Source organism: Littorina saxatilis, linkage group LG7 (genome assembly GCF_037325665.1).
Source record: "Littorina saxatilis isolate snail1 linkage group LG7, US_GU_Lsax_2.0, whole genome shotgun sequence".
Classification (NCBI taxonomy): Eukaryota; Metazoa; Mollusca; class Gastropoda; order Littorinimorpha; family Littorinidae; genus Littorina; species Littorina saxatilis.
The window spans coordinates 10,652,516-10,676,567 of NC_090251.1; the positions used below are offsets into that span (position 1 = coordinate 10,652,516).

Sequence of the window (24,052 nt, forward strand, 5' to 3'; positions counted from 1 at the left end):
TGCATGTCTGATGAGAGTCTAGGGGGAAGCTTCCCATAAGGTCGTCTGTTGTAGTGTTGAGTTTGTTCCTTCCTTGCTTGAAGTACGGATGACGAAGTGAGTTTCAGTTTCATATGTTAAAGTGGAGATCTGTCACTTGAGCGTCTTACCTCTTTCGTTCAAGGACGATTGTTTTGGAAAAACACATAGCTTTGATGTAAACGGTCTGCCTCATAGTCATACACACTAAAATTAAATAAATCCAAAAACAAAGAGACTGCCAACGTTCCAAAATTCAGAATCAAAAACAACCTACCTTTCTTGTTTTTTGACACTGAAATTAAGTTATGAATGTTATTTTCAGAACTGATTATTTACTGTTCCTTCATTGCATGCTCATCTTTTCTCCATGACATACTTCATAAACATAGCCACATCACGCATGCGCATTCATGTTGCGAAGTCTTTTTACCGAAAACTCAGTGCTAAAGCTTTGTGCTTCGCGTAGTGGACTTCGCCCAGGCTTTATATATATATTATACGCCTCATGAGCTACGCGAATTCACATTAAAAGTTGACAGCAAGAATTAAGGCTATATCTCTTGTATTCTAATTCTTCTACCACTTTTTCATCGTTGTCATATATGTAAACCCTCTCTATTTCCCTAATCCATGTAAACAGCTACGTACATTTACGTATTGAAAGATGCTAGCAAGTAGGCTATTTCCCTCTTGTGTATTTCTACAACTTATGCATCCAATGTTATTTCCACCCTTGCTCAATATTTCCCTAATTCATTCAATCAGTTGCATTTACATATCTATCGAAGTTAGCCAGCAAGAAGGTTATATAGATCTCTTGAGTATTATTCTCTATTACCTTCACATCCATGTCATTATTGTCAGTCCTCAGTATTTGTGTTAATTAAGTCATCTCTTGAGTATTATTCTATTACCTTCACATCCATGTCATTATTGTCAATCCTCAGTATTTTTGTTAATTAAGTCATCTCTTGAGTATTATTCTATTACCTTCACATCCATGTCATTATTGTCAATCCTCAGTATTTTTGTTAATTAAGTCATCTCATGAGTATTATTCTATTACCTTAACATCCATGTCATTATTGTCAATCCTCCGTAATTTTCCTAATTCAGTCACAGCGTTCCTGTTCGTATAGCGAATCGTGCTCATTTCTACTGAGAGCGACTTTCCATCGACTTGATCAGTTGGATGACACTCGCGGTCTTTGGGGGAGATATTTGTCAATTGCACTGATGCACGGGGTCAGTGTTCTGTATTGTTTCAGTATTGTTGATTTTGTTTTGCATTCTACTCTCTTAATCTTAGACAATATGTGATAACCGGCAAGGTGCTGACTTTCTTTTGTGCATTGTTGATGGTGAATGCATGTTAATTTATTTTTAATATACTTTCTTATGTGATAACCAATGTGCTATATTTTCTCAGGACAAAGAACAAATGTTTATTTTGAATGTTTTATGTATGTTATTATTACGGACACAAACGCTCAGCAATGTAATTTCTCTTTTAGAGATTAATAAAGTTATTGTATTGTATTGTATTGTATTGTATTGTATTGTATTTGCGATGGCGGACACGGGGGATATCCCTGCAGGAAATTGCAGATTTCGCCTCATAAATCGCGATTAGAGACACGATGGCGCCGTCTTGTCGATGGCATTTTCAATCATGGCGAGGACAGTTTGTTGAACGCTGATTTTTATTTCTTTTCCCTCGTTAGTAAATTCGTGGAGGAAGATGGGGGTGGGGAGGGGGTGAATGATTTGTTTTTTTTACTTTACCCTGTCTGTCTGTGCCTTTCCCGTTTTTGTAGGAGGGGTTAAAAATAATAATATACAACCCTGTCTGGCTGGATGTCTGGCTGGATGTCTTTCTGTCTGCCTGTCTGGTTGGCTGATTTTCTGGCTGGCTGGCTGTCTTTCTGGCTGTCTGTTGTCTTTCTGTCTGGCTGGCTGTCTTTTGGCTGGCTGGCTGGCTTTCTTTCTGGCTGTCTTTCTGTACGGCTGTCTGGTTGTCTGTCCTTTTGTCTGGCTGTCTGGCTGTTTGTCTTTCTGGCTGACTTCCTGTCTTTCTCAATAGACGATGTTCGGAAATAACTCTGTCGGGTTTGTATGGGTTATGAAAGAGTGAATACCCTTGCTTTTAGTGAGGCAAACTTTCCCACGTGCATGCCATTATAGACCGGTCACTAGTGAAGGGGTGTTTCTGAAATACGTGGACAAGGAGCACGTGTGGAAAGTTTGCCTCAATAAAAGTAAGAGTATTATTCACTCTTCCACAACCCATACGAACCCGACTGAGTTATTTCCGGAGTTAGTCTATTGTGCTGGGAAGGGGTTCAACGTTTCTACCGTGTATTCTTGCTGTCTTGCATGTCTGTCTCTCTGTCCTGCTCTCTATATCTGTGTCCTTCCGCGGTGTCACGCGGTGCGCTGAAACAGAGAGTCTGCTATCTCGTCCTCCCCTCTCCCAACCCAGCCTCGAAATGGTCCATAGACTAATAATTATGATCATACATTTCTCTAAAAACGTTTCAATCAAAATTATAATAGAAACAGGCATCGCCATGATTGTTTTCAACAATTAATGCATTTCGGATTTTCATCGCTACAAGAACATAGAAGACATTATCCACTCAGTTGTTTCTTACGTCATGGGTATTTTCAGAACAAACATCTTATGCAGCACTTTTGGGGCAATGTGATTCATTTTCAAAACAAGCATGCCATTTTCTTCCTCAAAAGTATGATTTGATTCGGATTCGGATTCGCATCGCATATAAAAGAAAAGGCATTACACAAGTTCCATTGTTTATTATTTCCCGAATGTCTCTGCAACAAACAGCGGCCCAGTGATGTGCGCATGCTTCGTCTGGAGTGGGCCGTTCTTGATACAATCTTCCCTGGTTTATTATTTATCTTGGCGCGCTTACCTGCCTTCAAGAATAATAGTCATGTTCCCTCTATCTCTCCGTGGCTTCGGCCTTCACAGATCCGCAATGTTGAGATGGTGAGGGAGGTTATGAGGATGTACAGATTTGATGGATGGTAAAGGTATTATTGGTGTGAGGGATTGTGTTGCTCTGAAGGGGGTTGGTGGTGTGGGGATGTGTGTGTTTGGGGGGATGCGTGTGTGTGTGGGTGATGTGTGAGTGTGTGTGTGTGTGTGTGTGCGTGCGTTCGATCTTGCATGCACTGTATTAAAGGCACAGTGCAGCTCACAGCCTTCGTTTTGCGTTTTTGTTTTAGCTGAGTGCATTTACAGTTCAAAAATCCTCCTATGGTAGTAAAACAAACCCAAAACTACCCAACGACGACATCTGTGAAGCTCGACAGTTTCTTGTTCACGCGAGTGCATACATTAACCTAGTTATTACGTGGTGTTTGGTCGGAGTTCGATTCAACTGAGTGATTCCGGCCTTCATTTTGTTTTACACAAACTCATGATGACGTCTGACATAGTTTGCTAGTGACGTGTCTTTTTGTGCATGATGTGGTGATCTACCTGATCTAAATTTAGATCCAAAAATAGGCCAAGACCAGCCGGGTCCGAGTACGAAATTAATTCGTAAAAAAATCGCAGTTCTTGACTCTTTGGGTGCAAGTCAATGAAACTTGGTAGTTCTTCTAACGGATAGCTGCCTGAGGTATGACTAAAAGCCCCAGGGGCTCCGTGCACCTGGATTTGACAAGTTCAGTACCTTTAAGTCCACAATAACAGAATTCCGTCTGATGCTCGCAAATACACGTACCCAAACAAACGCGAACGAACACGCAAACTCACACACGCACGTACACACACAACAACACACACACACACACACACACACACACACACACACACACACACACACACACAAACACACATACAAACACACATGTACACAAACACACACACATGCACGCACGCGCACACACACACACATACACACACACACACACACACACACACACATACATGGCGTCTTGCAGCAGCACAGTATGTTACCCACCCACAGGATTTCCAAGGAATAAAAAGTACAATCGCTGCGTATTGCGTATCTATTGCGCAAAGGATGGCACAGATGAATGCATTTTCTGCTGTCTGCAACTGCGAGACAACACCCACACACTGACAGAGGCTGTAGATTATAGTTAGCAGCGCGCAGTTAACTGTTTGTTGGTGTAACCTTGTACTTCACAGATGTTCGGTGTGTGTGTGTGTGTGTGTGTGTGTTGAGTGGATGGTCTGGTGGATTCTCGCAGTGTGTGTGTATGTGTGTGCACATGTGTGCGTTGAGTGGATGGTCTGGTGGATTCTCGCAGTGTGTGTGTGTGTGTGTGTGTGTGTGTGTGTGTGTGTGTGTGTGTGTGTGTGTGTGTGTGTGTGTGTGTGTGTTGAGTGGATGGTCTGGTGGATTCTCGCAGTGGGTGCATGGCGCCGTTCAGATTCTCTGCAAGCGGAGAGTTGGGCGGGGTTTTTTAAAGCTCTTTTGGCGATTTTGAATCAGTTTTGCTTACAATTTTAGATTTCGGGAAAATAATCAATGTCTGGTTTTAACTTGAACAAGGAACGTCTTGCAGACGCGTAGAATCAAAATTATTTCAAGAATGTAATTTGGTTTCCTTCCGTCTTTTGTGAATCATCGACTGACTCACTGCATTAAAAATGACCGTGACCGTCTGGTCCGTCACCTCCTCCCTCTCCATCCGCTTCTCCCATAGGCCCAAGGCTAATTAGTCTTGCTGCTATGACTGTCTTTTAGTTATTTCATGGTGCGCGAAGGGTACCATGCCACGGCGTGATATATGTGTGGGGTAGTTGCCAAACTTGCGTTCGTGTAATTATTGCAAGCAGTGAAGCCCTAATGGACAAACTATTGAAAACATATGCTCGCGCGAGTGAGCTTTCTCTCTGTCTCTCTCTGTCTCTCTGTCTCTCTGTCTCTCTCTCTGTCTCTCTCTCTCTCTCTCTCTCTCTCTCTCTCTCTCTCTCTCTCTCTCTCTCTCTCTCTCTCTCTCTCTCTCTCTCTCTCTCTCTCTCTTACTTTCTCTCTCTCTTACTTTCTCTCTCTCTATCTCTCTTACTTTCTCTCTCTCTCGCTCTCTCTCTCTCTCTCTCTCTCTCTCTCTCTCTCTCTCTTACTTTCTCTCTCTCTCTTACTTTCTCTCTCTCTCTCTCGCTCTCTCTCTCTCTCTCTCTCTTTCTTATTTACCTACCTCCCCTTCCCTCTCTCCTTCCCCCTCCCCAAGCCAATCAAACTCATCCTCAAGTAAAACAGGGGTTGACCATAACGGGTCAATACGCCACCATGTGCTGAAACGGGGGTGGGACATTGATACCGTCAAACAGTTGACCCGTGTCCGTCCCGGGCCGGATTCCATACCGGCCGCGACCTTAAGTCACGCAAAACTGTTTCAAACAGACAGAGCAAATCCAGTAAGCCCCCCATTATTCTAATGGCGGCTTAACTACCAAATGTTACTACTGCCAGGCATGTCGTGCATTCAGTGTTCGTGTAACGTGTGAAATGTGCATCCCTTTGATCTGCATGCATAGTTGTCAGTTTTCTACCATACTTCCAGGCTTTTGGTACCGGTGTAAAGAAACACGCTAAAGTCCATACCTGTCTGGTTGTGGCTGCTCGTAATGAGCGCTTCTGGGGTGATAACGCGAGACAACTCCTGTGATCTTGCCGCGAGGTTCCGCCTGTTACCATTGTCTTTTTACCGGATAAAATGCACGACTTGCACACGAACTGTTACCAAAGCGACATGCTATTTGGGACCAATGCACGTTTTTTTCCTTTCTCGTGTGATCTTGCCGCGAGGTTCCGCCTGTTACCAGCCGAAAGAAAGAAGGGGCATAACCTCACCAGAACCGACCATTGTATAGGTGTGATGGGAATTTTAGAGACCACTGATCGAGTTCTGTAGATCGGGAAAGATGGGTTACATTTGTTTGGCCTAGGGGGTAGGCGTTATAATAATGCCGGGAGGGGGGCGGGGTGTTGGAAATGGCGGGTTAACGGTTAAAACGTCTTTGAAATCCCTCATTCCCACTTCCGTTTATGTGCAACACAACCTTGTAAGAAATTCGAACATCACATTCGTAATCATAGCATATAGCTATCTTTCTTCATAAACCACCATACCACCTCACCGCACCGTAATAATAGCAACCTACCAACACGCCCTTGCAAAGTTGCATTCAGTTCTACTTCCGGAAAGAGGAATCACAAAAACTTTGTCAGAAATCTGGGCACTGAAGACAAAAAACACTCGATACATTTCACCGTAAATCAAATAACTACAAACCCAACTACTCGTTAATAACAACCTACCCACAATGCCTTGCATTCTGTACGACTTCCGGGAAGAGGAATCAAAACTTTGTCAGAAATCTAAGCACTAAAGACAAAAACACTCGATAAATTTCACCGTAAATCAAATAACTACAAACCCAACCACCCGGTAAAAACAACCTACCCACAATGCCTTGCATTCTTTACGACTTCCGGAAAGAGCTTTAACATGGGCGCCATTGTGTTTATGGGTGACATGGCGGACGCCTTCACAGAATCTTCTTTCCCAGCGTTCCCTGCTTAGTTCCGGAACTCCCATCTCTTTGTCTTTGAAGTGCCAGAGATAGGGTTTTAGTGTCAGATGCCCTGCATGCTGATTCCTGATGTGATTTTTTTTCTTTTTATCGTCTGCAGCTCTTTGAACCGGAGCTTGTAGAATGTCACCCTGTGGAGTGGGGTTTGTGTGGCATTGCTCATCAGGGAGTTTAGGTGTTTCCCTGTGGTTGAGTGATGCTTTCTTCTGGAATTGTCGCTCGTTGAGAGAGGGGAGGTAATTAGTGGAAGGGGTGGGGGTGGTGGGGGGTAATAAGGGATTTGGGGATAGCATCCTTCTGATGTTTGAATGTCAAGATACGGGTACTATGGTTTGTATTTTGCGGACGCAATGTATCTGTTGGTATGCTTTAGGGGTGAAAACTAAACATTCACATCAAAATAAGTTGGTTTCTCTTTCTGTCTTATCTTACTTCCAGAACCCAAGACCTCCCCCCCCCCCCCCCCCCCTCCATCTTGACGTAGCTCCATGGATACATGTGCCTTTACCTTTACAGAATCACAACCTTCAGACCGAATTAATCAGTGTTGCGTTTTGTGTCTGTGTTGCAGAAAGAAGACTGACGACAACCAATGGTGGGAACTGTATGACCCCAACACCTTGCGATTCTACTACTACAATGCAACCAGCCAGAAGACCGTCTGGCACCGACCCCACAACTGTGATATCATCCCCCTCGCCAAGTTACAGGTACGTTTGGCTGGCTGTCTGTCTGTCCGTCAGTCTGTTTGTCTGTGTGTTCTACGACAACGTCACCAGCAAGAAAAATGTCTGGCACCGACCTTAGTTATAGTTGTGATATCATCGCACTTAGAAGTTTCAGGTGTATTGGTATGTGTTAGTGTGTGTGTGTGTGTGTGTGTGTGTGTGTGTGTGTGTGTGTGTGTGTGTGTGTGTGTGTGTGTGTGTATGTGTGTGTGTGTGTGTGCGTGTGTGTGTGTGTGTGTGTGTGTGTGTGTGTGTGTGTGTGTGTGTGTTTTGGATTTGCGTGAAGACGAACAAGTTTCAGCGCCTTGTTTTGATCAGAAGACACTTCTCTATCCGGCTTTAAGTGTCTGCGTTAAGTTCAAAATTTACTCAACACATTCAAAGTTATTCCCCGAACAATGAAAACAAGGTTTCAGTTTTCCATTGACCTGAGCTATTAGTGGAATCCAGACAGGAAACATTTTCCTGTCAGATGACTTCATCGTCACTTAATGCAACACGGAACAGCAACAGCGTATCAGCGGATTTTTAAGTAATTACTTTTTATACAGGGAATTATTTTGTGTCAGCTGACTAATTGCACGAGATGCGATACTTGGATGGGGCGGGGTATTTTAGGTCTAAAAGTGAAACCGAAAGCTAATTGGACGATGCAAAATAGTATAGATGGTTATTTCCTGGATTCTAATTGTTCCGTCCGATTTCTATTAATTAATGAATCAACGAATGAAGCAGTGTTTCAACCAGAGGCAGTTGAATCATTGACTAGTTATATTACTTTTGTCAACGACCTGTTTTTCGATATAGTTATATTTTGGAATAGTTTTGTTCAGCGATAAGACTTATATCAATGTGGCGAAATCTACTTCGCGGAATTTACTTCACGAATCTCGCCCCACGAAGCTGTGGCACTGAATTTTCGGTAAAAATAACCAAAAACTTCGGGATCAATTGAGGAATGCCTTTAACCGTAAAAAGTTTCTTAAATTTAAGTTTGCTTCCCCAAGGTAGCTCTTAACGAAATTCTTCTCTCGAGTTTGACCTTGAAGGGGCCACGGGGAGATTCTATGTACCCAGTTCAGAGACATCCTGCTTGCTGCCGCGCGGGCAGAGAAAATGTTCCCTCTTTATCTTCACCGCGCTGGCAGCAAAACCCCTCACTTGGAGGTGTTTTCAGACAGGCCAGACACAGGTTGTCCCGGAGGTGTACCGTAGTTTAGAATGCACAAGCAGCGGCTGACTAGAAATCCCTCCATGATTATGAAAATGAACAAAATGATTGTGATCTGTGGAAGAAGCATCGACTCCTCTGCGTCAGATTCACGTTTTTTCATCATCATGTGTTTTTGCCAGTGCTGTCGGGCAGACAATATACATACGTCTAGCAGACGATGCCTGCTGAATTTTAGGAAATCGAATCCGGAATCTAGCAAATGCAAAGGAGTTTTAATGAGTGTAATGTCACTATGTGTTCAGAATCCAGCACACTATTTTCACAAAAAGAACTAAAAAAAAGAAATTAATGTAAAAAAAACATGAAAAATGAAAAATTCAAGAATAATTTTGAATGTTGATTGTGGTGCCTGTGCTCAGTGAAAACGTGCCCCCCGTATGGTGCACGTGCTTTGTTTACGGAGGAAAGCAGCAAGGCGGAGCTTGGCGAGTGTTGTGTAATCCGTGTAGGAGTTGTGGAAATGAGCAATCGTGTAAAGTCAAGTGGCGGTCCTGGCGTTCTCACGGTGACAGGCTACTCCGGCTTTCAGTCGTTCATTCACAACTCAAAGCTGCTTTAGATCAAGACGGGAGCTTAAACCTTGCTCAAAACGTCGGCTGAATTTTTTCATTTTCATTTTCATGACTTTATTGTCCCATCGCTGGGAAATTCGGGTCGCTTCCTCCCAGCGGAAAGCTAGCAACAACGGAGTCGCGCTACCCAGGTGTCTGCGTGTTTAGGTGTATTCAGCCTCCTGCATTTATGGCAGAATGACCAAGGTCTTTTACGTGCCATTGTGGTGACACGGGGGTGGGACATGGCTTCCGTCTCTGGGTCTGCACATAAAGTTGACTCGTGTCCGTCCCGGCCCGAATTCGAACCAGCGACCTTCCGATCACAAGTCCAGTGCTCTACCAACTGAGCTACCGGGCCCCTTAATTATTTTTTCTACGTTCGTGGGCTGCAACTCCCACGTACACTCGTGTTTTGCATGAGATGAGTGCACACAACTGACCAATCTGGAAGAACTCTAGACTGCTTAAAGGCATATGTACTCGATGACTATACACGCTAATTGCTTTACCAACAGCTGGAGACATGCTAAATTAAGTTCCCTGCAAAATATTGTGGTCTAGGACCCCTTCAATGTTGAGATATGTTAATTTTCATTTTGATCTGGATCGTCCTATTTTTAGATTTGGCAACACATGTAACGTTGATGCAAGGGAGCTAACACCGCGGCTTTGTTGACATCCTCACTTTTTCAGAGGCTAGAACAAGCTGTAATGCATGTATTATGGTCCGCGCATGGTGACATATCGTCATTATATGGTCTTATGGTGCGTTTGACATCGATTATGGGCAAACTACACTTTGTAAACACGGGAGCGCGTACATATGCCTTTAAGATGAAAACAAGAGCTTGTAAATTCTCATATGACCCTCTTGCAATGTTCAAGAGAGACAAGACACAACACTAAACAAACCTCGCGTAACTATGTCGTCCAAAGTAAGCGTTTCAACACAGGAGAACAATCTGTAACATGTCTGTGAACCAGTCAGACGGAGCAGCTTTGCCCTCTTGTAAACATTCCTTAATTGAGCCAGAAGTTAAACATCACGAACACTTCGCGATGTCCTTTTACCGAAAATTCAGTGTTCAGTGCCAGTTCCAGCTTCGTGCAGCGAGCTTCGCGAAGTAGACTTCGCGACGTCGATTTCGCGCAATTAAAATCGTCTTCATTGCACTTTTGTTTGTTTGTTTGTTTGTTTGCTTAACGCCCAGCCGACCACGAAGGGCCATATCAGGGCGGTGCTGCTTTGACATATAACGTGTGCCACACACAAGACAGAAGTCGCAGCACAGGCTTCATGTCTCACCCAGTCACATTATTCTGACACCGGACCAACCAGTCCTAGCACTAACCCCATAATGCCAGACGCCAGGCGGAGCAGCCACTAGATTGCCAATTTTAAAGTCTTAGGTATGACCCGGCCGGGGTTCGAACCCACGACCTCCCGATCACGGGGCGGACGCCTTACCACTAGGCCAACCGTGCCGGTTTTCATTGCACTGAGGGCTTGAGTCTGGGGTGGGGTTTAGTTGCCCGTGTTGATTTGAAAGTTTACTATTTCTGGCTCCCAGGGAAGTCCTGCACTCTTAGCTGGTACGGCGATTTAACGTTTGTTTGTATGAGACAACAGCGGTAGTATTTCGTAGTAACAGAGTTTGTTCACAAAGACCCTCACCCATCTTCATTAAGTCGGATTTCTCAGACTGAGAATTTAAGACCCTTATTCCCTAAGAGCCCCCAATACCACCGGCTCCCATATATATATGCAGAACCCTGTGACACCCGTAAAACACAATGATACATATAAACATAGGTTTCCATTTCTGCTGGCTTCCTGCGAGGGTTGAGCATTTATGATTTTGGAAAACTTGCAATAGTTACTTTGCTACGATTTTTTCAAGTTTGAAATTGACGGAGTTGCTGGGAGTAAGTGAGTTAGTTCGTCACCTCTTTAATTTTTTGCGAGAGGGACGAGATGCCTGCGATGAAGTCTGTACTATACTGTACCGCGAATAATGAAACTGTATAGCAGTGCGAGCAATTTGCTTTTTTTTTCTTTTTTTTTAAGTATGAAGATTTAAACCACCGCAGTATCAATGCAAAGCTCTTAGCCTCTCTTTTTTTGCCAGATGTGGAAGGCGGGATTGTTTTTGTTTGAAGGCCAGCTGAACAAAGGGAAAGGGAGGGGTCCAGTCTGATTTGTTTTCTAAACAGTTCCTGCAAAAAGGGGGTACGGGTGTATTGCTATTACATAGCGAACGCCATGGAAACAGAAGAACAAGGGATGGCATTTAGAATTGTTTCTTTTCTTAGGCCAACAAAAAAAAATAGGTCTGTTTACGGTAACCCGACCGACCCTATTTTTTTCGCGCGACCCTAGACTTTTTTTTGGCATTTGGGGAAGAAAAAAAAAATCTTTTGGGTTTTTTTTGCAAAATAACGTAAAAATATGGTTTTTTGGAAGAAAAAAATATTTAAAAAAAAATCCCGACCTACCGACCCTATTTTTTGGCCTATGTTACCGTAAACAGACCTTTTTTTTTGTTGGCCTTAGCGATGACAACGAATGCCCCACCCCTGTTCCTCCCCTGCCTCACACACCGCGGGCCACCCGGCCACAGCAAACCCACCCGGTGTCTTTCGTTCACTTTACCCCCACAGTGCAAGGAAAAGAAATGTTTAATGTAGTTTCTCCGTTTTATAAAGAGACGATGGAAGAACACGGTATGGTTTTTGCATCGTAGTGTATGTATGGTATTGCATTGAAGTGTATAATGCTATTCAACCCACATTATTCTTCTACCCCGAAATATGCTTCACATTTGTCTTTCATCTATATTGCAATTATGTGTAGCCTTCTCCAACCGTTTGCCTGTTTGCTGTCCCAAACCGCCAAAAGCATCCCCTTCCGCCCGGGCCTCACACCAAAGAGTGTATCCGTATAAGCTCTTTGCTCACACCCTCCCCGCGCCTCAATTCCCCCCCCCCCCCCCTCCCCATGAAAAGTAAAGCACTTTATTCAGCAACCAAGGTCGCTTTCGCTCTCCATCACAGTTGTTTTGAGTTTGTAAGTATTGCTCTGGGAGTATTACTTCCGGTGGAGTGGGAACGAATCTCTTCAAGGCACGCAGCCACCGGCATCAATGGAAAATTTCAAGACATAGGCACAGTACACGCTACGTATGTTTTTGAATCTCAGCAGGTCTCTCTCTTTTGCAAAAAGCAGGCATGAACAGATGCTGAAGGAACATGCTTTGATACATTTCGCGATATGTGGGAGGGAGGGAGGAGGGGTGTGAACGTGTGTGTGTGTGTGTGTGTGTTTGTGTGTGTGTGTGTGTGTGTGTGTGCTGTGCTCTGTGAGAGGTGTTTTCTTTGTGCTTAATATTATTTTGTTTGGACCTAGCTATTGATGTGTATATTGTTGTTAAACAGTTGTTTGTTGTATGTTTATCAGGGTTTGCTAGTGTGTGATAGGGTTCGTGTCCGTCTGTAGATGTTAGTTTCTTTGTTAGTCCTGTGTTGACAACTCTTCGACAAGCGCTTAGAACTGTACCCACGGAATACGCGCTATATAAGCTTCATATTGATTGATTGATTGATTGTGTTTGTTTGTTCGTTTTTGCTGAATTTCCTTTTTGATTTGATTGTTTTTCTTGTTCCACTTCTTGGACGATGAAAGAGTTTTAAACTAATGGCACATCTCCTACACTAACTTACATTCCGAGTTGATTTCTCTTTGTTCACAGCCCAATTGGCATAGTGTCTTCTTCTTCTTGGACTGTGTTTGGATCATATAACATCATTCATAGATCATGAATATTAACAAGTCAACTGCATGGATATATGCACACTGAATGTTAAAATATTCTTAGGATCATAGTCACCAGATTCGAAACTATAAACTCCAATATCTTCATTCCAGCGCCTTTGTGGGAAAGCATCAAGTAGGGGAAATACCGCCATGCTTACTTTTAGACGCAGACTTTTCCCACAACACCACGCAGACTTTTTAAAGCGACGCATGATGACTGCTAGTCCTCGAAGAGCAATCCACTTGTGAAGTTACTATATGAATGAAGTGACCACTGATGAGAAGTAGCGATGATGTCATAGTTTGTGGTTTTCCGTGCGGCTTTTTTGTTGTGCAATCAGAGATTGTCATCAAGGCTACTTCTGCAGTCTCGTGTAATTATTCGCATTGATGAGCTGGATTCATTTCGGTCGCCAGTTCTTCAGAGAGTCCATGTTTTTTCTGACGATTATTCAAAGGTGCTATAGTTGTGTATCTCCTGTTCCAAGGTCTTTGTTCTAGTGTGTGTTTAGTTGGTCTTCTTTTGGCGAGAGTTGTGTGAAAACAGCGCCAGAGACGTTTGTGTTTACAAGGATTGTACATGTATTAGGGAGATTGGTTAAAAACACAGAATTTGTGCTTTGGCCCGTTTGTGTCGAAATTCTGTTAATGAGATTTCTGTGTATATCGGTGCTGTTCTACTGGTAGCGTCTTGAAAATGGTAAGTGTTTTAGAGTCTTTTTTTTTCTTTTTTTTTTCTTTTTTTTCTGAGTGCGTATATTTCAAAGTAAAAACGCTTTCACAAAGTAATTCTACAATCTAAATGCTAGATCAGAGTAGTGACTGAACGGCCACATCAAAACTGATATTATATCAAAGAACTGCAAGCTAACATGTGCATGCATTTTCAAAAGCAGATTAGGTGATATCATTTAAAGAACACTGTTTCCGTAACTTCCGATCACTTCACAGGGTGTTATTCGGTTCAGTTTCCAGTTTGGACGACTCTTTCCTTTGTCTTGTCGTTAGAAATGTTTTCTTTGACGTTAATAACTTCCTCGTGTGACATAGAAATCCTTTGTTGATGGAACGTGAGACACCGCTTGGGTTCATCGTACGAATTAGATGACGATGTCAGCTGAACCATAATTATGAACTATATTATTCATAGTATCGTTTTATTTCGTGTTTGGATGTAGTTTCTTGAACCAGACAAAGTCCTGTTCTATGACAGAGGAAATTGAAGAGATGCTACAAGAGATGTTCAAAAATAGATCTGTCGGGTGTGTATGGGGTGTGCACATGGGGCGGGGATATAGCTCAGTTGGTAGCGCGCTGGATTTGTATTCAGTTGGCCGCTGTCAGCGTGAGTTCGATCCCAGGTTCGGCGGAAATTTATTTCACAGAGTCAACTTTGTGTGCAGACTCTCTTCGGTGTCCGAACCACCCCCCGTGTATACTACATTGGGTGTGCACGTTAAAGATCCCACGATTGACAAAAGGGTCTTTCCTGGCAAAATTGCTTAGGCACAGTTAATAATTGTCTACCATACCCGTGTGACTTGGAATAAGGCCGTGAAAGGTAAATATGCGCCGACATGGCTGCAATCTACTGGCCGTATAAAATTTCATCTCACACGGCATCACTGCAGAGCGCCTAGAACTGTACCCACGGAATATGCGCGATATAAGCTTCATTGATTGATTAAAGAGTTTTAGAGTCTTCCGCGCATTCCATGTTGGACAAATGAGATCATATGTGTTCTAACCAAGAGTTGGAGGGGATTGATGCGGCTTTAGTTGTTGTTGTTGTGTGACCTTGATTAGTGATTTATTGTGTGTTTCTGATGAAATCAATTGTTATGGTTCTGAACACTTGGGTAAATATTGGCCTTCCGAAGTGGTTCTGCCACTGATGTCATAGTACATTGAATTACATCGAATTTCAGTCACGTCCTTTGCTTGTAGTTTGTGCGTGTGCCCTAAACGAAAAAACAAGCCGCGCATGTGTAGTGTTCTTTGTGTTCTTTGTGAAGAAATTAGAACAGACACACGCACGCACGCCCGCACACACGTACGTCACACACACACACACACACACACACACACACACACACACACACACACACACACACACACACACACACACACCACACACACACACACACACACACACACACACACACGTACACACACACAAAAGACAGACATAGCATCTGTCGATACATGGCCGGTCTTAGTGCAGAGATCGAGAAAGAGAGAAGATGAGAGAATAAGGAAACTGATTTAAATGTGTATTAACTTATTCATGTATTCATTGATTCCCTTATTTATACGTAGTTGTTGTTGTCTTTTTCAGACTTTGAAACAGAACACGGAGGTACGAGATGAGGATAGCGGCCATGGGTCCGGGAAGAAACGGGAGATGGGCACACAGACCCCCATCACTACACCGGTAGGTGGACACATTACACTCGCCCCCTTCTTGTCTGTCTGTTTCTCTCTGTCCATCTGTCTGTCTGTTTCTCTCTGTCCATCTGTCTGTCTGTTTCTCTCTGTCTATCTGTCTGTCTGTTTCTCTCTGTCTTGTCTGTCTGTCAATCTTTCTCTCTCTGTCGCTATCGCTCTATTTCTCTGTCTCTGTCTGTCTCTCTTTCTCTCTCTCTCTCTTCCAGTGTGTGTGTTTCTCTCTTTCTCGCGTTCTCTCTGTCTCTGTCTGTTTGTATATCTGTCTGTCTGTCTGTCTGTCTCTCTCTCTCTCTCTTTCTCTTTCTCTCTCTCTCTCTCTCTCTCTTTCTCTCTCTCTCAGTCTCTCTCTCTCTTTCTCTCTCTCTCTTTCTTTCACTCTCTCTGTCTCTCTCTCTTTCACTCTCTCTCTCTCTCTCTCTCTCTCTCTCTCTCTCTCTCTCTCTCTCTCTCTCTCTCTCTCTCTCTCCCCGCCCCCACCCTACCCCTCTCTTTTTCCGGGATATTTTGAATTCTGTATTATCTGTAACATGTATTTAAAATGTCTCTTGTACGAGTTTTCATGTATTGTGATATGCCATGCATGTGAAAGATGTTTTCAGCACGATGCCAGACGAATGAAGTGGGGCGGTGAAGTTCTGGCCTTTTCAACATGATGTTGCACTGAGTTAATAAACACACCCATAATTATTTCTAGTCATTTTTTGTCCCAAGATCGAGGTCAAGCAAGTTGTAAGGGGCACACTCCTTCCTCTGTAAACATCAGATCTGGCCGGTGTAACACGAGAAAATTACTCCCACGAGATTTTTACTCCGGAGTAAACATTTCGTACGAAAAAGTTACTCCCTTCACGAAAAAAGCACTCCCCCATTACACGAGAAAATTACTCCCCAAGACAGGTGAGTTCCGAGTAAACATTTCGTACAAAAATGTTACTCCCCTGACGAATAAATAACGAATAAATTACTTCACCCCAACACAAGCAATTTAACTTCCCATGCCAGGTGTACGACATTTTTACTCCCTTGTCCCCTGTTAGTCTTGGTGGTGGAAGGGGTGGACGGAGGGTAGCGCGACATTCGTGTGTGCGAGATCACTTATTGGCATTATCCCTTCGCCCGCATCCCATTTTTGCGTACGAAATTTTTAATGGAAGTAAAAAAAATGGGGAGTAAAAATTTCGTGGAGGGAGTAATTTTGTCGTGCCTTGGGGAGTTCTTTTCTCGTACGAAAAGTGTACTCGGAGTAAGAATTTCGTACGAAATATTTACTCCGGAGTAAATTTTTCGTGGAGTAAAAATTTCGTGTTACACCGGCCTTTAACATAAAATGAGACCATACCCATAACATCACCAGCCAGGGTGCGCTCTGTGAGCTCAGAGAGTTTATTGACGAATTTAGTGTGAAAAAGCCAAAGCCAGTACACACGTCATTCTCTACACTCCATCTTTTCCCCTGCCACCACAAGAACATGTTCAACTCTATGGATGAACGAATATTGATGTCTTACCAATCAAAGCAACGATCGAATGGCTTTGCTTCTGACTTTGTCGTCTTCTCAAACAGGAGATTCGCCTGTTGGCAAGCAATAACGTCTGTAGTTATTTTGACTGATACAGTGGGTAGAAGGAGGTTTCGACATCGCTGCACTGTGTTAAAACAGCTGCATAGCATAACAAAGGCATCGTTCTGCCAAATTGGAATCTTAATTAAATTGCAGTGGATTCTGATCAATGGATTTGCAACACTAACGTTCAACATTACCATCGAGAAAATGCCCATCGATTCTATTTAGCTCGTTCAGTGGTTTGTTTTGATTTGATTTGATTTGATTTGATTTGATTAACCCCATACTGGAGTCTGCTAGTCTCTTTTGCCTGGATTTGCAACAATGGAGGCAACTCTGTAACGTTCAACCTGTTTGACAAGGGTTGTCTCGCTTGGTCCTTCTGTCGCTTCTGTCTCTGGTTAAAATGGTTCGCCCGCGACTGTTTCTGTTACCAATCTATTGTTCAAACAAATACCTGCTCAGATCGCTCGGTCTGTAGTGGCTTTGCAGTTCCAGCCATGTTGTGTTCGGACACCTTGTCTTTGTTATGAGTTAGAGACTGCGAAGAGAGTCGAAAATGATGTTCTCATGTCATAAACGACACAGTGAAACTAGTAAACCAATAACTGGGAAAGAAAGAAAGAACTGAACTACACCTACTCGTACTGTTTGTTACAAATTACAACTTGGGCTTATTATTCCGCTATGATCACGCCATTACACACCGAATCTGTTTTGGCTTTTGGCGAGGAAGCGAGGTAAGGACAAACCACACGCACGCACGGACGTACATACAACTTCGTAACAACTGGAAAATGAAATACAACAAATTTCAAATAAGTGCAGTGACATTTTTTTTCGCAGAAGATGACAGCTGTATACCCCTAATAATCACACACACGTGTGGCTTGTTAGCCCTGGCACGACACAGTCATTCATCAACACAAAAGCAATTGTCGATCGTCCTTGAACACAAAAGCAATTGTCGATCGTCCTTGAACACAAAAGCAATTGTCGATCGTCCTTGAACACAAGCAATTGTCGATCGTCCTTGAGCACAAAAGCAATTGTCGATCGTCCTTGAACACAAAAGCACGGGCCAGCTGCACTCATTACTGACCCCTCACTAAAAGGACAGTCGAGATGATAATAGCCACAGGACAGCTGTAGTTAGTTGACCACCCCTTTGTCTTCTTCGTCTGAGCTGGTGGCTAAATTGAGCCAGACACACAATGCTGCAAATTGGGATGAAGGCTGACATGTTGCGTCCCTCTGCTGTTTGAGAAGAGAAGAGGCATGAAAATAGATTCCCCTGAAATCAGGGTATGGCTGCAGCCAATGAACGAAGAAGAAGAATGCGAATATATCGTCACAAAGATAACAGGAATTGAAAAAGGCAGCAAAATAGTAATGTGTGTTTGAACGTTATGATTCGCCTTGCGTGTTGCAGAGAACGAGATATAAAGCAGGAATAAGAGGGGGTTGTGAATATGCTCGTCTGTTTGTGTGTGTTGGGAGTGGCTGGTAAAATAGCGATTTCTGACTCATCCACTTCGTAGAAATAGATAGTCAATTGATTAGTTAAAAAAACAAAAACGAAATAAACACAACTTCCTGAATTCTTCGAACGACAACGTATGTATCACTACCTTAGATTTAATTCGAACAACTAGTGAAAAATCATGGACGATTTGGGAAGGTTTCGAAGGAAATTCAACGAGTGTTGCATAGCATGTGTAGATCGCCTACAAGGCTACACGGTGTTTGGAAAGCGGACAAAGCCTAGCATTGTTTGGTGGTGTACAGCTTCCGATGTAAAAGGCGAGGAAATTGACTCGGGGCCAGCTGCCTTGTTAGTGGGCTTTAGCTGTCAATCATCTTCGGTGTTTATGACACGGTTGGGTCACAGGCTTTGCAGGAAAAGAAATGGTTTTCTTGTTGGTGCTGTTGTTATTGTAATTGTGTGGGTTGGTTTATTTTTTTTATTTTTTTTTTTTTGGGGGGGGGGGGGGTGTTTTCTTTGACGAGTGTGCTTTGTTGTTTTGGTTGAAGTAGGTAATTTTGTGCAATTGATGTGTGTGTGTGTGTGTGTGTGTGTGTGTGTGTGTGTGTATGTGTGTGTGTGTGTGTGTGTGTGTGTGTGTGTGTGTGTGTGTGTGTGTGTGTGTGTGTGTGTAAGTGTTAGTGTGTGTGTGGGGGGGGAGGGGGGGTGTCCTCGACCATGATTGCGTGAGTGAACGAGAGTGATGGTCTGTCTGCCTTCTGTCTGCCTGCCTGTCTGTCTGTCTGTCTGCCGGTCTGTCTGTCTCTGCCTCTTACATTGTATTTCGCTCTGCGAGGACGGAATGTTTGCATGCGTGCAAGAACGACTGCTCAGTATTTATAACAGTTCGTCAACACACACAGCAACCTATTAACGATGTCCATCCGGCCTTCCTCCTCCCCCTACCCAGTTACATCTCGACCACAGAAATATTGATTAGCACCTGTCCATTAGTCTGTTGACCATTCGCTTTTCCCTCGGGCTGTCTGTGTGTGTCCACTCCAGGTTGTTTTTTGACACTGGAAATATTGTATGACAAGAGTATACGGACATTTTCAGTGTAGGGCATCATTATACACAGAAAATTAGACTACAGGGTGACCCAAACAAAATACAACCCTTGCAAATGCTAATAACTTCCACGCGCAGCATGTAGACCGAATCTCTTTATATTTGAGGGACATACACTTCAGCCTGTGCGTCCCATGACCCTTCCACAAAGTGGCAATTTTGTAGAACAAATTAAGGATAAGGATAAGATTTTATATTGTCCATGAGGGTAACCTCACAGAAATTCGGGCTGCTTTCTCCCTGGGGAAAGCGAGCTGCCATACAGTATACGGCGCTACCCATTTTTTTTTCTTGCATGCGTGTATTCATGTTTCCAAGCCCTGAGAATATAACACACAGAGAATATAATTAGAACACAAAAAAAGGATTGCTCGTAGATTATTTCTATCGATTTTTTTCTGGGGAAGATGGTCCCTTTCCTCAGAAAAATAGCAGATCTGACTAGTGTTCTCCAGCCTGATAATGTATCATTAAATTATATCCTAAATACAGTACAGATACAGGTAGGATGACAATTTTCATTATTAGTCTCTTTGCTGTCATATGGAATGAAGCTTACACGAGAACACATGTGTTACTTTGAAGAAACCTATGATTACATGAGTGCGGCACAGATACACACGTACAGTTTACTGGGTGCAAGGAAGATGTGTACATTCTTAGTGATGATCAATGAATGATGGTTTGGAATTTTATTTGTAGGACAGAGACATTAAAAAAAGTGAATTAGAGTGAGTTTAGCCGGCGCCGGTGGGTCAGAAGCGGTCGGCTAGCGTAACATGCACTTGGCCAGCAAGACTTGTATGCAATTTCAAACAAAGTTTCCAAATTCTGTTAAGCAAGTCTGTCTAAATACTGGCGCCAGTGAAAGAATACATACATGCAGCATAAGCAGCATACAGCTGGCCTCGAGACGGGATAAACGGAGACTGGAGTGAAGCATTCAGTGATTCACGTATCGGACGCTTTGGACGGAGCTTGACTCTTGCTGGCCAAGTGCATGTTACGCTAGCCGACCGCTTCTGACCCACCGGCGCCGGCTAAACTCACTCTAATTCACCGCTAATTGGCAGGGCTGGTGCAGTGTATACACTGTTCATTGAGGGGCTGACTTGTGTTTGTGGTGGTGTTTCAAGTGAAATCGATGATGAAGATAGAAGTTTGTAAGCTTTTCAGCAGCCAGTTGAGAGAGTATTTGGCATGGCTGGTGTAGTGTTGATTGTGCTTGCGGCGCGTGGTGGTTGATGATGAAGATAGAAGTTTCAAGTTTTCACCCGACAGTTGAGAGAGTAATTGGCATGGCTGGTGCAGTATTTACAGTGTTCACTGTGCTTGAGTGGGGGAGGGGACCAGCTTCATCTTTTGGAACATGTATGCATTTATGTTTAGGCGGTTATGCCCAGTGCGAAATCGCATCAGCACGACTTGTTGATGTCGCGTGGTTTATATGAAACTGATGACGAGTGTAACTTTTCAGCAGACAGTTGAGAGAGTATTAATTTTGGCTTGGCTGGGGCAGCCGTAGAATGTATGAATAGTGTGGTATTGTCGTTGTTGTTGTTGTTGTTGTTGTTGTTGTTGTTGTTGTTGTTGTTGTTGTTGTTGTTGTTGTTGTTCATGTACAACTGGCGATGAGTGTCGGAACGAGAACGTGTAGATTGCGGTACTGTTGAGTGGTTGATTCAACTTCTGATGGAGAACTTTACGTAGTGCACCCCAATTGCTGAATGGTCAGTTGCAGCCGGCGCAGTGCGCTGTTAATTCAGTGCGATTGCGAGGTTGTTGTTCATGTGGAACGGACGATTCGTTGTTTATAAAGTGTATTAAGTTGGCTGTAACAGAATTTCATTTCATTTCATTGCCAAAGTCCTCATATTGCACGAAGAGAGTAACAGGTTTCATATATCCGTGTATTGTTACAACATAATTCGATTGACAGTGTTAATTATTGCCAATTGGCGCATGTTGCAAGAACACCGTTACAGGTGCCATTATTCGTGCATTGCTGCAACAGAATTCCATGGACTGTGGTATTGTCGAATGGCTCATGTTGCATAAATAGCTAAACAGTTTCCATGAAACCGTGCATTGCAGAAACGGAATAAAATTGACTGTAATATTGTCAAATGGCTTATGCTGGGACAGGTTCCATCATTATATATCCGTGTATTGCTGCAAAGGAATTGCATTGACTTCGGTAAGGTCAAATGGATCATGTCGCATGAACAACTGAACAGGTTCCATATATCCGAGCATTGCTGAAACGGCATTCCACTGACTGTGGTAATGGTATAGTAAAATGCCACTTGTTGCTTGAAAAGTTGAACATGTGCCATATATCCGTGTATTGATGCAACAGAATTACATTGACCGTGGAATTGTCAAAGGGCTCATGTTGCATGCACAGCGAAACAGGGGCCATGTATCCGTGTAATTGCTGCAACGGAATTCCATGGACTGTGGTATTGTCAAATGGATCATGTTTCATCTATGTTGGTGGAACAGCTGAACCACCGGTTCCATATACATCCGTGTATGGCTACAACATAATTCTATTGACTGAGGTATTATCAAATGGCTCGTGTTGCATGAACACCGTTACAGGTGCATTAGTGGGATTCTTCTGGTATATTCCGGAAATCCGGATTCGTAATGTCTGTGGTGATGTTTTTGGGGTTGTTAATTATACAAATCCTTCAGCGTTTGGGGGCCCTCAGATCAGACCCTCCCCCCCCCCCTTATAATTCTTCCGAATTCATAACATTGTTCAGTCCCACCCATGCCGGTACCATGTATCCGTGTAATGGCTGCAACAGAATTCCACGGTCTGTGGTCGTACTGTCCAATGGAGTATGCTGCACTAATGCTGCACACAGTCGCAGTCTGGGCTGTGGTATGGATGAGTGATGTAGTCAGCGGCTTGCTTTGTCGTCGTGTTTTGGCCACGCTTGAAATTGGTTACAGCAAAGAATTTGACTTGCGCGCTAGTGTCATATGCGCACTATCCGTACTGTTATGCGAAGGCATGATGAACCGTGGAATATAGCAGAAACGAGTGTGATGAATATAATCAGTGAGGTAGTTTGGAGTATAGGTGTGTCAGTGTCCGGTTTGGTGTGATAACAACTTGGGTCATTCTGATTGTGTTGTGAAGTTGGTTCCTACAATTGTACGTGTGTTTTGCTCTGTGATGGTGCAGTTACAAACTTTGGTGCAGTGAAGTGTTCTAAACGAGGATTTGCAAGCTAGAATCCTTACATGAATTCTCTTTTTCATTTCTGTCTTAAATGGCTATTGTGCAGATCTTATTTCTGACTAACTAATTGATTTTTACGTCATCTTATGAACAATTGGCCTATCTTGGGACAGGTATTATTAGTATATATGCTAAGGGCACATAATTATGATAGTTGCCAGGGGCGGATTAGGAGGGGGGGGGGTTACAGGGGTTCAGGAACCACACCACCACCACCCCCCCCCCCCCCCGGCTGTAAAAAAAAAGAAGATTTAATACCAACTTTAAAAGAAATAATGAGTGGCTGCTGACACCTGTTGATCATGTTTAAAATCAAGGATAAGCCATAAATTGTTCATAACATAGCTAAAACTCTTCAGCTTCTTGCCCTGTACCCCATAAGGGCTCTACCCCTGGACCCAAGGTTGTAACCCCCCCCCCCCCCCCCACCCGTCTGGCTCTCCGCCCCTGGTTGTTATAAATCCGGAAAGCTGTTGTTGCAGTATTTCTCAAACGTCGAACGCAGAAGAAGAAGAAGTATTTCTCAATGGGGCTTAGCGTGCGTTTTCTTATTACAGATATAATATTAATATGACAAAGAAAATGTACTGCATATGATTTGCTATCACGTGACATGCAATATTCGTTAAGTATGTATACAGTTTGTTTGGTTTGTTAGTTGATTGTGTTTGTTTTTTAAACTATTTTGAAACATAAGTTGGATGGAGATTGCAGGGTCTCGTGTCCTCTTGTTCAGTGACACTTGAACATTATTCGACGCTGATGTTATTTTGTTTTTGTTTTTAATCATAATAAAACAGCTACAACACTTCGAGACATACTTACGATATTATTCGGTGTCGCAAAACATGACTCGATGAGCTGGGGTGGCGCACCATTAGTGTATGTATTATTACCGTAGGGAGTGCAATTTTAATCAATAATTGAGAACCAACAATTACAATATGATGCATTGACTTCTTCCCCAGAAGTCTATGGTTATGTACTGGTGGGATTCCATTGCCCCAAAACTTAATTATCGGAATGGAGTGTTTTTCACTTGAATCCTCGTGGCAGCTATGCATTGTTATTTTTATTTTTTATTTTTTATTTTTTTCGTCTTTACACTTGTTCCTTTGTCCCGTTGTGCTCTCACACCGCCCCGTCCCTGTACTCGCTGCTCCAACCACATCTGAATTTCGTTCCGCTGCCAGACTTGTCGATTTTACAGACCCTTCAGGGGGGGATGTCGGGTC

The 24,052-nt window shown here is 43.2% G+C and overlaps 1 protein-coding gene across 2 annotated transcripts in view; it reads left to right on the forward strand.

The window, feature by feature from the left end:
* The window catches only part of LOC138970657 (rho GTPase-activating protein 39-like), a 278,436-nt gene that overhangs the window by 184,178 nt on the left and 70,206 nt on the right, over positions 1 to 24,052 (forward strand). For both annotated transcript variants that reach the window (XM_070343118.1, XM_070343119.1), the window contains exons 3-4: positions 7,194 to 7,332; positions 15,291 to 15,386. In XM_070343118.1, the coding sequence (XP_070199219.1) occupies positions 7,194 to 7,332; positions 15,291 to 15,386 (235 nt within the window). The remainder of the gene's footprint in view (positions 1 to 7,193; positions 7,333 to 15,290; positions 15,387 to 24,052) is intronic.